This window comes from Rhinopithecus bieti, unplaced genomic scaffold, assembly GCF_001698545.2.
Source record: "Rhinopithecus bieti isolate Rb0 unplaced genomic scaffold, ASM169854v2 scaffold_947, whole genome shotgun sequence".
NCBI classification, from domain to species: domain Eukaryota; kingdom Metazoa; phylum Chordata; class Mammalia; order Primates; family Cercopithecidae; genus Rhinopithecus; species Rhinopithecus bieti.
The window spans coordinates 2718247-2738610 of NW_016803664.1; the positions used below are offsets into that span (position 1 = coordinate 2718247).

Genomic DNA, 20364 nt, shown 5'->3' on the forward strand with positions numbered 1-20364 from the left:
GATACTTCTATTTCATAAAGAAGGTATCATTTTATCAACTCCAAATCCATCCCTTCTCCTTCATAGCAGTCAGACCTGAAAACAAAGTCCAAACATTCAAGAGGTTTGAAAAACTTTTCTCTCTCAATTAGGATTTCCTGAATCCATCACTCTGAATAAGACTGTCCTGAGCATGTAAAGGAAGCCCTTAGAAAGGCTGTGATATGGTTTGGCTGTGTCCTCACCCAAATCTCATCTTGAATTATAGCTCCTATTATCCCCATGTGTTGTGGGAGGGACCCAGTGGGAGGTAACTGAATTATGGGGGTGGGTTTTTTCCCCGTGCTGTTCTTGTAACAGTGAATAAGTCTCATGAGATCAAATGGTTTTATAAAGGGCAGTTCCCCTGCACATACTGTCTTGCTTGCCACCAGGTAAGAGGTGCCTTTGCTCCTCCTTTGCCTTCTGCCGTGATTGTGAGGCCTCCCCAGTCATTCTGAACTGAGTCCCTTAAACCTCTTTCCTCTATAAATTGCCCAGTCTCAGGTATGTCCTTATAGCAGTGTGAGAACGAACTAATACAGGCCAGGAACTTATAAATAACATAGCCAGCTTTTAGTGAGTGCCAAATGTATGCATAAGAAAGAAAGAAAGCTGGGCGCGGTGGCTCAAGCCTGTAATCCCAGCACTTTGGGAGGCCGAGACGGGTGGATCACGAGATCAGGAGATCGAGACCATCCTGGCTAACACGGTGAAACCCTGTCTCTACTAAAAAAAATACAAAAAACTAGCCGGGCGAGGTGGCGGGCGCCTGTAGTCCCAGCTACTCGGGAGGCTGAGGCAGGAGAATGGTGTAAACCCAGGAGGCGGAGCTTGCAGTGAGCTGAGATCCGGCCTCTGCACTCCAGCCTGGGCGACAGAGCGAGACTCCGTCTCAAAAAAAAAAAAAAAAAAAAAAAAAAAAAAGAAAGAAAGAGAAAGAAAGAACAGAGGCATAGAAAGGATCAAATACACCATCTCATGCATTCCTGTCCTCTGCCCTGGTAACAGCACAGTTGAGGCCTCCTCTCCGTCACCCCTTCTCCAGTCCTCACCCCCACCCCTGGCATGAGTCTTCTAGAACACAGTGTATGCTTCACTCTTCTGCTCAACAGCCTTCGATGGCTGCCCACTGCCTTCACGATAGAGCCATTCAAAACCTTCAGTCTGCATCTTCAAACTTATCTCCTTTCATTTCCTATGGAAACTAGAAATCTGATTGAGTCACACTCATCCATTCACTGCTCCTCAAAATGCTATATAGATTCCTCCCAGTCTTTGTTCACACCATTCCTTCTATCTAGAATCCCATTCCCAATCCCCTTGGTTTATTCAAATCTTAGCCTTTCTTTAGAGCTGACCCCAGGTCCCCACCCTCTTTCTAGTAATTCTTCCACACTCACTCTTGCTACTATGGTCTTTCCTTCATTAGTTGCTTGAATCTTTTACTTAGCATTTAGTATCCACCGTTTTTTATTGTTAGTTACCAATTTTTTAGGTCTGACCCATCTCCTCAAACAAACTGTAGCAACTCAAGGTCAGGGACCATTTCTGGTCCTCTTGGAGCTTTACCGCAATGCCATGCACACAGTAGGCATTCATCATATTTTGCAAGCATGGGTAGATAGAGCACTGCCTTGGAAATTGAAACCTAAGCCCAGTTCTGCAGTCAATTGCCAGCATGACTGTGGCCAAACCACCAGGTGACTCTGGGCCTCAAATCCCGCATCCATTACAGAGAAGTGGGGAGAGTTGGACTCTGAGGTCCTTGCCAGATCTAACAGTCTATGAGAGGGGTTGGCCATTCACTAATATTGCTGGAAAATCTTTTTTCTGGCTTATTCACTTAAGTCCCATCACTAAGGCTGGTGGGAGATGTTTGGGGGAAGCAAAGATTCAGCAAAGGAGCCTGTGAGAATTCATAGTTTAAGGAGAGCTGTTAGGTTTGAACGTTTTAATTTAAAGAGAACAAGATCGCCAAACTAAAATGTCCCATGCCTTCTCTTTTCAGTGCCTAGTACCAATTTGCTAGGAAGGCAGGGCTGATGCTATTACTTGGGTTCAAGATAACATGCAACCTTTCCTGTTTTTTAGGAGCTGTCCTTGTTAAGATGTCATAAGGTCAGCATTTGATGGGGGAGAGGAAAAAGGGTCTTAAGTTTTAAAGTTTCCCTTTTCTTGCTTTGATTCCAGCAGGACAGCACAGGCACATGGCCCTAGAAGTTAATCTAGGTGGACCAGAAGAGCTCAGAATCAGGGCCCATCTGTCTATACCCAAGGCCTTCATTTCAAGAGGCAGGAAATAAGCCTTACCTCAACCCCAACTTTGAATGAGAATGAGATGCTTTCCAGGGAGACTGGTATTTGGCCCACCCATTTCTCTGCCCTCCCTCACAAGTCAGGAGGCAGCAAAGGCCAGAAGAGAAGCTCTCAGAACACAATCAGGAGACACCACTTTATCTCAGCGTTTCTGTTTCATTGGCTTACCAATTCCTACATCCATGTGAATGTGATCCTCAATTTCTCCACTTAAACACCAGGCTTTACCCTCCCTATCTCAGATGATGCAGTGAAAAGAAAGAAAACAGAAGAGGGAAAGAGAGCTGATAGGGAAAGAGGCTGTAGACATTTGCAGAACTCATCTTTTTAGGCATATAACTCAGATACAGGGAGAGAATGGGGAAAGTAAAGGGTGAGTCAGACACTTCTGGATGTATAAAACCTTCTTGCAGTATTGCAGTGTCAGAATTCAGAAAAGCCTTCAGAGATCACCTGGATCAATCACTTCCTTTTGATAGATTTTAAAGACTGAGCTCAGAGAGGCTGGGACTCTCCCAGAGGTAAATGAGGCTAGGGCAGGAGCCAGGACTGGGACTCCCAGCCCACTGCTTTCCCCAGCAGACCAAGTGAGTTCCCTTAACTTCCTCCCGGGACTTAGTTCAAATTCTTGGTTCCCTTAACTTCCCCTCTAACCTGACATCAAGTTCTTGGCTTAGTGGAAATATTTTTAGCCTTGACCACATCATGGACAGCAGTTCTACTGCCCATGATCCATGTGCTCAGCTGAAAGGAAAAAGAAACGTCCAGAGCAATTCTGGGACCAGATCTCTGCATGACCAGTTCTCTCAGTGTTAGGCGGTCAGCTGAGCTAAGGGAGGCAGATATGTTCTGGTTCAGTGTCTGTGTTTTGTTTCTGATGTAAACATGGAACTGAAGGTCTGTTTTCACTGCCTTGTTACTGATAGGATGACACACTTTCCCACTATTCTTCTTAGCATAAGCCACAAGAAGCGCTGGCAAAACAAATCCATGGTCACATCCTTTGTCATTGTGAATGTCTAGCGGATTCTGACATGTGGAGGGGGAACGTGGCTACTTAGCCAGGCTGGCAGGGGCTCATCACAAAACAGCTTTTATTCCAGTGAGAGAACTTAGAAAACAGTCTTCAGTAACAACCCCGGAGGGCGGTAGGGGAGATATCAAGGTTGAGCTCTCCACCTGGGCTTTTGGTTTTCAGGAAGGTCCCTCTCTAAACCTGAGCAGCTCTGGCCTGATGGACTTTCACAGCTCCAGAGGAATCACAGCCTGGGAACACGCAGACAGAATCCAGACTCCATGAGGAGGGTGGAGGGAATCAACCTGGGGCTGCAATTTCCTTCACTCTCAGGAGAAAAGCAGCACGAGTATCCCACTTGTTTGCAAAGAAATCTGTCAACAGGGACCTCACAGAATATGGAAAAGCAGCCAGTGATTCATATTCTACTTTGAGCAGGGCTGCCTGCTCAGAAGGTGCTATCCCCAAGCTCTGCAACTTCCAATTCTTGGTCACCCTGAACTGAGGAAAGGGAAATAAATCCATATGAATAAGCAGAAGAGACCAGAGGAAAGTGCCCTTTGGAACAGGGAAGATTGGAAAGAGAGGATAAAAACATAAAGCAGAAAGTGGAAGTTTCCCAAGTGGTTATGAATAACAATCTATTGGCCATAGTAGGAAAAGTGCTCTTTAGAGCTGAGGCTCTAAGGGTCATTCGTTCGACAAGCAAGTGTGTGGAATTTGGTAGCCAGCACCATGTTAGGTGCAACAGAAAGTAGGCTCTATGATGCAGCCTTTTCCTTGACAGGTTCATTAGCAGAACACATACCTATGAAGCATTCACAATCAATAACAGTACTTTCCAAGTGAATGCTTTTTGCAGTTTTGGAAGGAGTTTCACTTACATTTAATCCTTATGACAACACTGTGAGGCAATCGGGGAGAGTTATTCTCATGTTACAGATGATGGAACTCATTTCTCAAGCGACATGCAGATAATACATGCAGTATTACCCAAAGGCTTTTGACCTGTGTTTCCATTTTTTAATTAAGTGAAGGTTCAGAGGGGCTTTGAGATAGACTGGGAGTGGCAGATGAGATCTGGGGAGAGCAGTGAGATCACAAGGAAACAGCAGTACTGTTAACTAGTTTCTGTGTCGCCAGTGCATGCTCAAACCACTTGACAGATAAAATGTGGAAACACTTTGGGAAAAGGATTCAGAACACTCAGTGGCAGTTTCAAAGATAATTAATATGTATTCACTAGTCTCAGCCCTTCATTTACAAGATACCTGTGGATACATGTAGCAACTTCTAATGACAGAATGTGCTTTTAATGACAGCTTACCCAGTTGTATGCCTAGAGCCTTGAAATGGTGCTGGACGAACTGTATATCAACATTGAGAAAGCCTTTCACTTTTTCTTGACTAGCACTGGCACTTTCTTAATTTAAAAGATGAAAACAAAACTTAAAACCTTGAAATGATGCTAGGTATAGATTAGGAAATTAACTGACCAAGGATTAAAATTTAAAATCTAAAATACAAGTAATCTGGTCAAAGTCTCTCCTAGAAGCTTATTATGGTGATGACTATTCAATCTTCCATCAATTTCTAGACGGCATGAATTTTTCTCTCCTGGCCTTAACTGAATCCTCAGGTTTAACCCCTCATGTTCCATTTTCACAGGGGACAATCCACACATCATTCACCTACAGAACAGTACCTGTTCCCGGCTCCTACTGATCCTCTCAGATAGCAAATCCGAGTTGTTTCTCTCTTCTTCCAGTTCCATTTCCAGTTGAGACACCTTGTCCTAAGAAAGAAATCACAAACACAGTCGACTTAACTTGCAATGACCGGGATTAAGAGCAAAGACTGCCCCATAGAGAAAGAACCCTAAGGGCAAATGAGAACTGACTAGCATTAGGGTTTGGAAAAACAATGTATCTATTTCTTGCATTGCCCAAGGCAGATATTTCTTAAACTACGCGTTTCATGACTTGTAATGTAAAATGTAACTGTGTATGTAGAAAACACATAAAAGAAGAAAAAACATTATCCCAAACCCTAATACAAACACTAAGGACATTTGAGCATGTTTCTGTCAAGTCTTTGTTTCTCCCTGTCAATCAATAACTTTAAACAGATCTACCCAAGCCAGTGTCTGTTAAAAGACAATGTGGGGAAAACACTTCATGCTCAGGACAATCTTCTGTCTGCATCCTGCTCAGGGTTTCCAAGAGCCTTGCAGGAGTAAATCTATAGCAGACGTCTAAGAAACAGCATGCATTTGCACTGTGCACTCCCAAACCTGCATTGGATTAACCAAAAGACAGTGCTAACCAATTCTGTTAAACTCATCATCACTTAAGAATAATAATTTGTGGCTTTTTTGTTGGCTCCTAATCTAACCTAATTGAGTGTTAAGAGAAAAACATTTCAAAGCAGCTTTGTATATGAAGAAAAGAGGCTTCTAACACTAACCACCCCACTTAGAACTGGGGGTTGTTGGTCTTGAGCATGTGTTTCTCCTGTCACCAGTCAATCTGTCATAAGTCTAAGTAAACTTAGAGCCACAGATGCTAAAAAGCAATTCGCATTCCAAGTTTTAAATGTGAACCTGCAGCATTTGTATATAAATATTGTCTCTGAAATTGCCAAAGTGGATTGATAAGCAATGGACACCTCTATCCTTAAATATTATTCTATTTATCACAATAAAACACCCAGGATTCATGTGAATAACTAACTGCCTGTGAATGGCCCCCAGGTAGTGATCAAAACCTATGGGGAAGCCAGAAAGCCCTCTCCCAGGAGCCAAGCATCTCAAAGGCCAACTTGGATCCAAGCTGGGCCATGCACCGAAGCCTCCTGTTTATTCAGTGGTTCCTGATGCCTCCAAGACCAGTCTCACTATAGTCAGACGGACATCACTCAGGATCCACAAGAGTTGCATTTACATCCAACAGCCACCTGAGTTTACAGAAAATGCCCATCGTTGGGAGAGCTCTTGAGTCTTGAAAATTAATTTAAGTGCTAGTGAAGGAGCAGGCAAGACGTAGTCACAGCAAGATGGTCCTGCTAGCCACCTCTTAGGGGACAAAACACTCCTCAAGTGCATCTCATGGTAGCAGGGTCTTGAGAGCCATTCATTTTGCAATTAATGGGAAAATAGCTAAATATTGCAAAGGGGCAAATGAAGCTTAGCTATGCCACTCCTTCTAGACCTAAGTCAGCCGAAGGAAATGTTCTCTTTAGTCAGGATATACTATGGATTTTAGCACCTCTTTGTAGGACTCTCTTCTTGCCTAAAATCCATACTGCACAGAACCCAGCAGGAGTGTTAGGGGTCCAGGCCAGCGCCATTACTCCAAAGGTTCTTCCTCCACTGCCTGAAGAGGCTTTAGCTTGTTTTGAGCCAGGTTGTTTAGGCTCTAGAATAATCAGTTTCTAGTTAAGTGGGTTGACCTTAGCTTGACTTAAAATTACCACCCCTAAAGAGATCAGAACCAGGACATTAGCAAAATGTACAGCAGTCCTACAAAAGAGCAATAAAACTGTAATCAGGTTATTCCAGTCTCTAAAAGAGGCCTATCTAATAAAATATTCAATGACTGAAACAACACTCCCTAGATATAAACAGCTACTAAGTCCCCTGGAGGTTTTAAAAGTTATTTCTGTTTATTTGCAAAGTTGAATCAGGAATTCCATTGATTTTGAATGTAAGCCATCTCTTCATGGCCTTGAGCACTGTCTTTTATCAAAACCTTGACAATTTTAACTTCTCTGAAAAGTCTGAGGCTATTTTTGAGTTTCTCTCTCAATTTCCACTTTTTCAGTGTCTCTCCCTCTCTCTAAATTCTACTGGGGCTTGTGTGTGTATGTGTGTGTTTCTGGGAGTTAGTTTTGTTCCTAAGAATTATTCTTTTTTAAAAGTTTAGATGGAGTGATTCTAAGGTTCTTCTTGTCAACCTCAGTGAACTGTCCATATTTAGATTCTGTTACTTCATTTACATTTTTCTAATATGTTGTGTTTTCAGCTTGTGACTAGATCACCCCCATGTGGTGACTGCATTCAGCACTTTCTGATATGCTGTCTTGGACTATGTACATACTATGTATACCACAGTAAATTGAGTCACAGTGTGCTGCGGGCTCTGGCAAAGCCAAATAACCCATAAGGGAAAATGGGCCAGAAACAGGAAGCAAGAATGGAATATGTGGTGTGGCAAATGAAGGATGACGATTCCTAGGAGGCTGCTCTCTGGACATGCAGCAGTCTGGTTCCTTCTAGTTAGCTGAAAGCACTGCTCCAAAGAACAAACAGAAAAGGAAGGAACTATCAGTGCCCTTAGGCAAAATCACCTAATGTCCCTGAGAATCTGCTCCATTTCCTCTCAAGACAATGAGAATGTTAGACCAAACTATGTCCATTATTCCTTCTAACTCTAATGTCCTGAGTCTATAAATGACTGGCCCCTTCCTTCAATCAAGAAATGACCTCACTACACCCGGCTGTGGGAGAGAATAAAAACCCCAGACTTCCCAAAGGCTGAGCTGAGAGCAAAGACGCTGCTTCTCTCGTGGCAAAGACTCACTCTCCGCAGGTCCCCCCGGCTCACACTCTGCGGCCCACAGACCTCCATCTGCTTGACCAGTCTGCTGCGGTCATCTTTGAGGTGACTCTTGGCTTCCAGCTCATACTCCAGGTCCTTCAGCGTCTGCTCCAGAAGCTGCCTTTTTGTGAGCGCTTCATCCTGAGCTCTCTGGTAGTCCCGTAACTCTTCCTCCATCAGACGCATCTAGGAGGACAGACAGCTGGAATGGTTTCCTGGGGTGCATCAAGAGCAGAGAGACCTCCACAGATAGTGCACAGGCTGACTCCACCAAAAGGAAGATCAGCTGGACCCCCCCATAATAGGGGAGATCAGAAGACCCTGAACAAGTCCTACCTCCCTCTGGGCCTCAGTTTCCTTTTTGTAAAAAGAAGGGGTTTTCCAGCTACAGGCAGCAACCTATTAGGTTACAAATTCCATTTGGTAGATGTTGACCAGTATTTTTTAATTAAATAGAAGAGAAAAAATAGCAGAGTATTAGCAAATACTGATTTGCAAATCTTTTGTACTAGACATTCATATATTTGTGCAGATGCATGTATTCCTAGGTTGCAAGACATAGGTTTTGTTTTTGTTTTTGTTTTGTGAGACAGAGTCTTGCTTTGTTGCACAGGCTAGAGTGCAGTGGTACAATCTTGGCTAACTGTAGCCTCCATCTCCTGGGTTCAAACAATTCTCCTGCCTCAGCCTCCCAAGTAGGTGGGATTACAGGTGCCTACCACCACACTGAGCTAATGTTTGTATTTTTAGTAGAGATGGAGTTTCACCATGGTGACCTGGCTGGTCTCGAACTCCTGACCTCAGGTGATGCCCACCACGGTCTCCCAAAGTACTGGGATTGCAGGCATGAGCCACCATGCCTGGCTGAACGCAAAATGCAGGTTTTACTAGGTCGTGTTAAAAATTCTCGAGAGCCCCTTAACTAAATACATGTTTCCCAGGGGGTAATTTATTGTCCACCGGTATCACTGTCACCTCAAAAGAGGTTTCAAGTCAGTAAAAAAGAACACACAACTGAATTAATGACCGCAAAGCAACCTACTGGCACAAAACCTAACAATATACATGGGAACATTAGGGAAAGCCACTGCTTTGTAGAAGAAAATGATTAGCTCTTAATTTACAATGTTGACTTTTTTCCATCCACAAGGTGGCACTCAACTAATAGCTTTGAATAAAGTGCAACAGACAAAACAGCTTGATTCACAAGGGCCAGTCTGTGTCTTGAACTCTGGAAGCTCCCTGGGGAGACCAGGCAGGTCAGCACACAGTAGGTCTTCCTTAAACATCTGTGTGGGCTGATATGGTGAAGCCCTAGGCTGTCTGCTTTGTTCTAAGTGTCCTACCTTCTTGGACTTGGTACCAGTATTGAGTAGAGTTACAGTCTCAAGAATAGAATACACCAGGGGGTCTGTTTCCTTCAGAGTATATGAAAGCAAATGGCACTACAGAACTCCACTACAGAATGCCACCCTTCTGCGGTATCTGTCACAGGAGAGTTGGAAAGCTGCAGTAGTTGAGGACAGCTTCGGAAAACCCATGAGAAAACTTGAGGAAATGTGTTCTTCTCTGGGAGGCTGACAGCAGCACCGGGCATTTCTGAGAACAGCCTAGCCTTGAAGATGACATCTCCAGATGAAGACCCGCATCTAGTTTTGGTGGTTACCATGACAGAAAGTAAATGAAAGCACAGAATGAAAATCACCCCATGGATAAAGAGTGATGGGACATTCTCTGGACACAGAGGGTGTGCTATATTCCAGAGCATTTAAAAAAACAAAACCAAAACAAACAAACAAAAAAAATGCTCTATGACTCAGTTTCCTTGTTCGCAAAACTGGGATAATTATAAAACCAGCCTTCTAAAGCTATTATGAGAATCAAATGAGATGATACCAAAAAAGAACATGGGTATGAGGGTCAGAAAAAATGACAGGCAAATGTGCAGCCTGCGTTTCCTTCCTGTCCCCCTTCCCAATGCCCGGCGTGCCCTCCTCCACTGCTCAGCACAGCTCCACCTTCCACACCCAGCAGGTCCCTCCTAACAGCTGGTAAGGGCCCCGTCATACTCAGAGTCCTTGACAAGAGCCGGCAGAAGAGAATAACTAGCATGGTGTCTGTGAACAATGTATCCTGAATCATAAGTAAGCAAACAACTTTTGAACTTTCTAGTGCTACCTTTAGGTAGTTGGAATCACCCTTTGCTAAAAAGGATTTTGAAAATAAACTGAACAATGGTAATCACTAAGTCTCAATTCTCTAAAGATCAAGCTTATCAAAAGGTAGAATGGGTGAAAAAATGTCTATTTCTCTCAAAGCAAAGGCAGCAACTATTACAGCACTTAGAATGGACCCCTGTCGCTTTTGGGTTATTGTTTTTGTTTGAAACCAAGATCTTCAACTCAGCTCAATCAAAACACAAGAAGAGGGGCAGCGAACAGAGGTGAGCTTGAGATTTTTAAGGATCCAGAGTGACCTTGGCTCGTCAATTCACTTTTGTTTTCAACAACTCCATCACTCTAGCATCTTAGTCAAGGGTGGTATCTCACTGTAGACTCCCTGCAGAATGATGAGGTGTCCACGTCTGTTGCTCGCATGGAATCTGTCTCACAGGGCTGCATCAGTGAGAAAAATCCAGGAAGGGCCATCTTTATTTTCCTTGCAAGGAATCCTTCTTTTTTGGAATGACTGCTCTTTTATAAACAACACTGGTCTCCATCTGGCCTTAACTATTCTCTCTGGACCTCAGTTTCCTTATCTAACTAGAGGATCACTACATTTCCTTCCAACCCAAGGATTCTATCATAAAAATCATTATATAAAATGCAATGGGAAGTACTTTTCAGGGGTCATTGTGACACTGTGATCTTTTGAAGTCAAATCAGACCAGGTGCTTGTTAGTGTTCTGGCAGATATCTGAATCCTTCTGCCTCCGTGCTGTAGTAATGAACGTGATTTTTTTTTTTTTTTAAATGCTAAAGAGAACTGTGATGTCAGTGGGCTAATTTCAGTTCTTACTTGGAGTCCTGTATCATATAACCCTGAGCCAAAAGGGATCTGTTATCAAGGTCCTTTCAAGAGTGTTCTAGAAGTCTGCAATAAATATCTATTGTTCTTTTACACAGTTTTAGCACTGACTCATGGGTGACGTTTCTTTGATCATCAAAGAAATTAAAGTTTGTTTTTAAAGAAAAAAAAAAGGTTTTCCTGTGGAATCTTGGTGCTCTTGGCACTGTTCACGAAAAACAATAAGCCTTGAAATTAAAGAAAAGGAAATTAATATTTACGAAGTGCCTGAGATGTACAGACTCGCTGCTACACAGTCTCACATATTATCTCATTTAATTATTAAGTCACTAAAATGTGGTATATTTTTAAAGAGGTCGAAACATATGCTCAGAAAGCTGGGATAAGTTGCTCAAGGTGACCCAGCTGGCAAGAGATATAGCTAGAAATCAGCATAGGCTGTGATTACATTTTGAAGCCTCCAGCTTTCCATTAAAACAATCAAAAACATCCCCTTTCTTTTTCTCAGTTCTTGAGAGGCCAAGCCTGAAGGGAGCTAACATTTGGGTTTCTTTGCTCGATTCTTCTTAAATATAAAACCAATGTTTTAATCATTTCAGTACTCATAAATTCCTGAGGATTTCTTTTATTCACCATTATTGTTGTGAAACTCTTGTCTGCCACCCTCAACCCAATAAAAGTCTGTATTTTCATAAATGAATGGTCAAAAAAACAGTCAGTTACTGTAATCCCTATTCTAGGATTAAATTAAAACATGAAAGCATATAAATAAATCATCTGGACACAGCTGGGCACATCACGGCCGTTCCATAAATGGCAGCTAAACATTTTAGGCAAAAAATTGTAGATTCATCAAGAAAATGGTCAGGTTAGAGCTGTGTCCATTTAGCCTCACAGTCCATCAGTGGGTCCTTTGTGCTCCAGAATGCCATTTGCCCACAGAACCATCCAGAAGGTGAAGAATGAAGAGTCAAGCATAAAAGCTGTCTCACGAATCTACCCCCAGGTCCCTCACAGAAGAGTTTCAGGGCAAAGGATACTTTGGTAAGTGATAAAGGAAGAACTTATCTGGCCAGACATTACCTCATCCTGCATTTTCATGGCTGTCAGTCGGGACTTTTCTGCCTCCAGGGTTTTCTCCTTCAACTGTCTTTGCATTTCTGCGAGCTCCCTGCGATTTTTCTCCTTGTACTCATCCAGCTGGTTCTGGAGCTCCAGGGTCGATGTACGGGAGGCCTCAACAATGTCTGCCATCTGGAAGGAGTGACACGGGAGTGAGCCCACCCTGGGATGCTCTATCTGAGACCAGGGTCTGGGTCCCATTTCAACACACAGCACATCTCCTCTTTTCCCTTTCTTCTACGGCCCCTTCAAAGACAGCCCAGTGCCTGATCCTGAGCCAGCCAGGTGTGGGCACCTGTAACTTGGAAGCAGCATGGAGGAGTGAGCAGGTACGTCCTTTGGAGCCAGGCACACAGCCTCAGGGTCCTATGCCTGCTGTGCCACTTACCAGTACGTGACCAGGGCACGTCGTTAACCTCTCTGGGCCCTGGCCGTGTCCGCACTGGAAACACTGAAATCATATCTACCTTACAGGGTTGTTGTCAGAATTAGTATCCACAGATACAGATAAAACTTTATCAGCAGATATAGGTAAAATTCTAGTTAGAAACAAAATAGTAAAGTGTCTGGTATATAGTACACGTCAGAAAACAGCAGACACTCGTGTCAGCTCCCAGAATACAGAAAGCCTGCCAGCTTTGTGCCTTTCCCCTTCTGGGCATGGTAGGGCAGAGAGGAGGAGAAAGAGCAGCAGCTACCGAGCTTTGAAGCTGCTTTCACACTCCTGGACAAGTAATAGAGATGCAAATGCAGAGAATCTGCACAGAGACATCGATTCTGATCCAGTTAACATTGGTTCCATATGCACTGACACACAGGCTACTTCTACTGACCGTTAAGAGGTGATTCTGGTGCCCAGAATCCAGAGAGTACTGGCATTCATGTTTTCTAGACCAGTTTCTCTGTATCTCTTCAACAAATCCAAAGAGCTGCCTCTGGCGATCTGCAAATCCCTGATGCTTTTGGGCCTAGACCTACTGCAGGTTTCCCAGGCTTTCACCAGACCCTCAGAGGGGACTGGGTCCAACAAAGGCATCTGGCCCTACATCCTCTTTCCTCCTCCAGCCCCTCACCTCCTTCTGCAGTTTCTCAATGGTCTTGCCCAGGTGCCACCGCTCATTCTCCATCTCATTCTTCAACCTTCTTAGCTGCTCCTTCTGCTCACTCTCCTCTTTGAGCTTCTCAGACAACTGCTTCTGCTCCTGGGTGGTCCGACTCAGATTTCTCTGCAAATGGCAGGGAAAGGACAGTGCTGTCACCTACCAACCAGGTAGCCACAGGAACGGGTATCACAGGGAACTTCACAGTCACACTGCAAAGCAATCAGATCTGTTAAATCCGTGATGAGGAAGATCAAAATAAAGCCATCACAGAGATAGAAGGACATTGTTGGTTCTGCAATTCAGGGACCAAAAAGGAAAGCTGACTTACCCAAAAACATCCACAGGAATGAAGGGGCAGACAAACAATGTGCTACAGAAATACATGGCCAAGGCTGCTGGTGGTGGGCATTCAGGATAGTGTCTGAAAACCTGAATGTTCATGCTTGAAAATCGAGGTCAAGTTGTATATTACAACAACCTAAACCTAATTGGCAATTTATGTCCTGTGACACGCAGCATCACACCTAATATTCCACTATTTACTGTGCTGTGCAGATGGTTCTTACAGTTAGAATAACTAAAAATGAATCACAAAGAGAACACTACCCCACAGAACAAAGGTCCACTTGGGTAAAGGCAGTTGTCATCAACAGAATCCACGAATTGGACTCAGACACAGGCAAAAAGGAATTTGGAAATGCACAGGTTGATGAACTTGATGAATAGAAGGTGTTAAATGGAAGAGACACTAGTCGGATAAAATACTAGTCAGGTAGGTGGTTATTTATTGAATCAGCACCAAATACTAGTGCCTACCATAAAATACAACCATCTTGAGTGCAATAGTCCCCTTAGTTCCCCTGAGGCTCTCATCTCACAAAGTCACACAGACTTATGTTCTTTACGTAAACAACATGCAATTCCAAAATAAAATCCTAAAATATTATAGGAAAGTAATGGTGGTTTCTTTAAATGGCTAAGCATTAGGGCCATAGGTATCAGGATAAGAAGAAGAGGCACAGCTCAAAACAGAGCAACCTGACTCAAACACAGACTGGATCATCTCAAAGACGTTGTCAGGCACTGAGGGCTGACTGTGGGCCACTACAGGAACAGCTCAGGGCCTACCCGGTCTTGTGTCCCTGCAGTGACTGCACAAGAACAATGGTTTATATTTGTACAGTGCTTAACAGTTTACAAGCTGCTGCCACAGGCAGTAACTCAGGATCTTGAAAACATTCCAAATCACTTCGGACTCTCCTGGTTTGCAGAGCATAGGAACAGATCTGCTCTGCCAACCACGTGACATGGGGCTAAAACACTACCCGTGGCGGCCTTCCGGTCCCTGGTCTCTGCTGGCCTGGCTGTACTTTGAGAAGCAGCCAAGAGAACCAAGATTAACAAAAGCTGTTAGGGAAAACATGGTGGCAAAAAGAAAGGTAATCAGAAGTTCAGTGTTGGGGGAATTAGCAGGAGTGGGCTCCAGCACAGCTGCCACTGGGCACCCAGCAGAAGCACAGTCAAACCTGGGGTTTCTGTTGATCGATGATTTAGCAGTGTTGGGGTAAAGGGTGAGGAGGAGTTACAGAACCAGTGAAGTATGGTATTGGACAAAACCCTCAAAACACGTGTCCCAAAAAATGTCAATTCATGAAAACAACAAATACAGAGGGCCCCCAATGGCTTCCTATAGAAACTTCAGGATCCAACTCATCCCCCTCCCCTTAGGAATCCCCCAGCCTCGCTTTCTCCTCCTTTTAGACCCCAATCCCAAGGGCTCCAGGCAGCAGACAAGCCAACCCAGCTCTACTCAGCCTCCATGTGGTTCATGCATGCATTTCTGCTCCACTCTTGGCTCAGGCAGGGCTGCCTGGCTCCTTCTCCTGAACCACGAGAGACACCACAGACTCACCACTCTGGGCCTAGGGCCTGCCAACACCCCCACCCCAACACACACACATTGCCTAAAAGAACAGATTTGCTACATTATTTTTAAATTATTTCTTGTAGGCTTGCCTCTTGCAAGGTAGTAAACTCTGTAAAGGCAAGGGAGAGATTTTCTGTCTATCTGGGTATGTTCACCATTAGGCATATGATAAACACTTAGCTGTTAAAAATGAATGCCTATCCCCAAAAGCGATCCCAAGGCTTCTTATGTTAGAATCACCAAGCAAGGATGGGATGCCCATACTTAAAATGTAGATTCCAGCTTTTTCTGATGGAATCACAATTTTTCTTAGCATGGAGTTCACAATCATTTGCATTTGAAAGCTCCCCAGATAATTCTAATATGTACTGAGGTTTAGAAACACTGTTTAGAACAACAGTCTGCCTCCTCCGTAATTCAAGAAATATGTTCCAATAAGTCACTGCTGAGAAAACGTCCCAAATTCACATGAAAAGAAGCAAACTTAGCAACTTTGCATTCTTCTGACCGTTCACGTGCACAGTGTCAGGAGTGAAATGCTCTGTAGCCACAGCGACTCTATTTCCAAGGCCAGCAATACAAGCTCATCAATGAATAATGAGATGAAAATTTAGGGAAAATATATCAGATTGGGGAATCCGAGACACAACATTGGTAGACATAGGGTGAGCGTCCTTGAGCTTGGGGACCATTATCTATAAACTGACGCAGACTTTTACCCTATGACTGAGGTCCTAATTAGCTCATATTAACAACAACCAAGTAGCAGGTAAGCCTACAGGTGTCAAGGAATGGGCAGCTTAACCAGAAGGAAGCTGGTCTTCGTGGAGTCCCTGCCACTCAGTGTCTGTGGGAAGCAACAGACAGAAGCCTTGGGCCCTTTTTCCTTCGTTGTCTCAATACTCAAAAGTCCAATGGGGTGGGAGGGAAAGCCCTAGGAATAACGTAAGCACTGTTATCCCTTCCTGAAGGAAAGAACTGTGGTTTCTCCAGCAAAGGTTTCTTTATTTCCCCATCTGCAGAAGGCACTTTTACGTAGAATCATAGATGCCTTGCCTTAAGTGCAGTTCCAGTAGCCCTAGATAGCAACACAGTCCTGAAGCAAGCGGTAGGGCACTGAGCAACCCAAGAATGGCATCTTTATGACCCTCTGCTACTTTTTAACTGAGTCATGGTAAATCAGACATAAATTTACCAGGGTCTTCAGCTACTATGTAAAGAAATCTATTTATCATACATGAAGATGCAATAGACTAATAGCACAAAGACTGAGAAAAATACCAGTTACTTTTTTCTTTCCTCAAGGGCTAAGGTTCCTTTGGGCTGCCAGCTTCAAGGACAAGAGGTACACAGAAAGAGCAACCAAACAAAAGGAGCTGACTATCTGGTTTCCAATTTTAAAGGAAACAAAGTATTTTACAGTGATGGTGCTTTTTTCATGGCATTGCTTTTAAGACCAGATAATTCAGCTAAAGACACTGCAACTGTCAGGCCCATTTTTAATTCTCGCCAGCTGCACTGCCAGTGGCTAACACAGCCACACACTGCATGAAGCACTCTCACCATCCCCACACCACTGGGAAAACAGGCCTCAACAAAAGTAACATGTCAGGGGTAATTTCCAAGGCAAGGCTACAGATCCAGAGGTGGGGGTGGGTGGGGATTACATTAACATCTTCAGGCCCCAAAGCCATCATCTGTTCTGAGCACTAAATTCACTCTGAGCGCAGTTTCCCAACTAGGGAACGACTTCCGTATGTGTGAAAAGTTCCTATTTGACCAAAGGAAAAGTTCTGAGAGACCCATAGCTGCAGCTGGGACTTGGTGTGGACATACCATGAAGGTACAGATGTTTATCCCTATAGAGCACAAATGTGTTTCCTTTCTTCCTGTCCCCCAACCAGCCCACAGATTTAAACCCCACACTCTGGCAGCTGGGTTGGGTAACAGGAACCAACCTAAGCTTTAAACAGCAGCACCGCACAAGTGCCATCCACACAGCATCAACCCCACAAGATTTTGTAATGAAGATCTAGATTTAAAGAAATAAAAAAAATCCAAAGTGAAGGCAGTCAGACATTGAACTCAGGGAAAAAATTGGGACTTTACTATAGGCAAACACGAGTTTTGTCCCAAGAGGAGGAGAAGGCACAGACTTCTGATTGTGGGGGAGAGTCCCCAAGCTAGGCTGACCTGTGGGGATCCTTCCTCTCCTCTATACTCTAGGAGATGAAGCTGAATACTCTTCAGGAAAGCTGCAACTAGGCATTTACAAACCTGAACCTGACTCGGCTCTTAACACTTTTAATGCCCCCGCTTCACCTATCCCTGACTACAAGTGGGTCCTGCATGGAAAACTTTAACAGCCTTCCTCTTAGACAACTCTCAAAAACACTGGCTTCCACCTCCTCAGAAACCCACCTGAGATACTTAAGCAGCATCCCGAGAGCCAATAGGAGGAGGACACACCTCCATCACCCTGAGGTCACCGTGCAAAGTCAATCAGAACTGCAGTACAGGCCTGTCTTCAGAATGCACTTCAAATGGGAAAATCTAATTTTCTAAGAACTTACTGATTTGGAATAGCGAGAGCTATCCAGTTTCAAGGAAGTGACCTCCGCCTGCCTCTCAGAATTGCCATCCTGCAGGACTGTGCTCTATAGAGCGCATTTGCCCAGAGGAGAAGGGAAATTGGCTTCTGCCGGAAAGCAGACTCCACACCGCCTAGGGGGCCAGTCCTGCCAGCCTTCTCACACAATTCATATTTTATCTTTGGAAAGCTGTCAAGCTCTTTAACGTCTAAACCGAGCTCTCTCCGCCTTGGCATTACTTTTTTTTTTTTTATTATACTTTAAGTTCTAGGGTACATGTGCATAACGTGCAGGTTTGTTACATATGTATACTTGTGCCATGTTGGTGTGCTGCACCCATCAACTCGTCATTTATATCAGGTATAACTCCCAGTGCAATCCCTTTCCCCTCCCCCCTCCCCGTGATAGGCCCCGGTGTGTGATGTTCCCCTTCCTGAGTCCAAGCGCCTTGGCATTACTGACATTTGGGACCCGATCGTTCTTTGTAGTGGGTGCTGTCCTGTGCTTCGTAGGATATTTAACAGCATCCCTATCCCTGTTTTCCACCCACGAGACGCCGGTAGCATCTCCCCAGTTGTGACAACCAAAACTGTCTTCAGGCATTACCAAAACCCCCTAGTTGGGAACTGCTGGTCTAGACAGATACTTCAAATGACTGAGTGGTTATTATGGGCGAAAGGGAGCTACCTGGAAAGAAAGGGCCAAGGACAGTCTCCGCACGCCCCTCCGGTATTGCGTCTCTGTGCATTCTTCTTGAGGGAGTAACGACAACAGCCCTAGGTGTTTACCTGAGCAGCCTCCAGTTCATTCTCTAGGGCCCTCCTGGCTGACACAGCTTCTTTTTCTTCCCTTCTGGCATGCACAAGGGCCTCCTCTAATTGTCGTATTTCTCCCTACAATGAAACACTGGGTCAGTGTGCACTTAGATGTATGCTGTACCTATGAAACTGACTCAGTGGAATTAAATGAACACCAAAGACACCCATGACGTGGCAGTGGCTACAGTCACAACGTGCCTGTCACGGACCCAAGGCGGCACACGACAGCCGTGTTCTTGGATGTGTGTGCCTGTCTGCAGTTCCAGTTCTTAGCCAGGTATGAACATCCACATTATCTCGAGTGATTTTTTTTTTTTTTTTTTTTTTTTTGAGACAAGGTCTCACTATATTGCTCAGGCTGGTCATGAACTCCTGGGCTCAAGTGATCCCTCCCACCTCTCAGCCTCCCAAGTAGCTGGAATTACAGGCATGAGCCACCATGCCCAGCTGGGGTAATTTTTTTTTTTTTTTAAATACAAATATCCGGTTTTATTCTTGGAGATCTGAAAACAGCAGGTATTGAATGGACCCCCCCCCACACAGTTTTATAAAAGGTATCCAGGTGGTCCTGACGGATGACTGCTATGGTTTGAATGCGTCCCCCAAAAAGCATATGTATATGTTGGAGGTTTAATTACCATTGTAATAGTCTGAAAAGGTAGAACCTTTACGGGGTGATGAGGCCATGAGGGCTCTGCCCTTCTGAATGGGCTCAAGCTGTCATCACACAAGTAGGTTGCCAGTCAATGGACAAGTGTAGCCCCCTTTGGCCAGTCAGTTCCCCACTCCACCTCTGCCCTTCTGCCATGTGATGCCATTCACACTGCGACACAGAAGGACAGCCCTCGCTAGAGGCTGGTATCTTAATATTAGCCTCCCCAGCTCCAGAATTGTGAGAAATCCATTTCTATTTTTCCTTAATTACCCCAATGTGGTATTCCATGACAGCAGCACAGGACAGACTAAGGCAGTGACCACGTGTATCTCCTCCTTCATTGTCAGCTGCCTCTTCCTACTGCTGAGAGTGTGTCATCTCTCACTCCCAGCTTCCCACTCTAGAGCTCTGGCCAACTAGGTCACTGGCTTGTTCAAATCAGTGTCACTTCAAAAACATCAACTATGAGTTAAAAAAGAATACATAGTCTTGAGTGAGAATCAGTCTAATGGTGGTGTTAAGACAGCCTTTTCAGGTAGAGGCCTGTGCGAAGCCGTGGAAGGCTGGGTGTGTCTGGTATCTGGGTGCATGAGGATTCCTGTGCCTAGACCTGTGTCCCCACCTGACCTCACCCTCCCTGTTCCCAGGCCTCCCTGTCATGCCACTCCGGGGGGTAACAAAGAAATGGCTTGCAGAGAGGTTGTATTCACTATTGCCTTGACCTTTCCAACTAAATTATGACAATAAATCCCTTCCCCACTTTTGAAATCAATTACACAGGAAAGAAGGAGCAGCAGCTGCCAAAGCTGGGCCTGGGCCCAGCGAGCCTCACCTCGTACTTCTTCAGCGTTTCCTTCGCCTTGGCTTCATCGCCTTTCAGGTCCTCGATCTGCCTTTGAAGCTGAGCAACTCTCTGCTCCAGCTCTTCGCACCTTCCCTGCAGCTTCTCATTCTCTTCCTGCAGAAGCTTCACGCGCATTTCGGTCCCTGCCTGGTCTTGCTCTGAAGTGTTGCTCCTGCTGGCCAAGACCTCAACATTCTGTTAAAAACACAGAGCAAATGAACAAGGAGACCGGTGTCAAGGAGCTGTCCCCAAGCTGAGAGAATGGCTGGCATTTATGAAAAACCCATTGTGCCCACTCAGCCAGGCCCTGTGCTGAGCCAGGGGTCA

The 20364-nt window shown here is 44.6% G+C and overlaps 1 protein-coding gene across 5 annotated transcripts in view; it reads right to left on the reverse strand.

Annotated features, from left to right (window-relative positions):
- Positions 1-20364, reverse strand: part of CGNL1 (cingulin like 1) — a 178306-nt gene that overhangs the window by 12517 nt on the left and 145425 nt on the right. For 2 of the 5 annotated variants that reach the window (XM_017896498.1, XM_017896492.1), the window contains exons 9-14: positions 20026-20232; positions 18509-18613; positions 13173-13325; positions 12061-12231; positions 7975-8136; positions 5058-5147 (exon numbers count right to left, since the gene is read on the reverse strand). In XM_017896498.1, the coding sequence (XP_017751987.1) occupies positions 5058-5147; positions 7975-8136; positions 12061-12231; positions 13173-13325; positions 18509-18613; positions 20026-20232 (888 nt within the window). Of the gene's footprint in view, positions 1-5057; positions 5148-7932; positions 8137-12060; positions 12232-13172; positions 13326-18508; positions 18614-20025; positions 20233-20364 lie in introns of all 5 variants that reach the window. The other 3 variants (XM_017896484.1, XM_017896476.1, XM_017896504.1) reach the window with 2 other exon arrangements.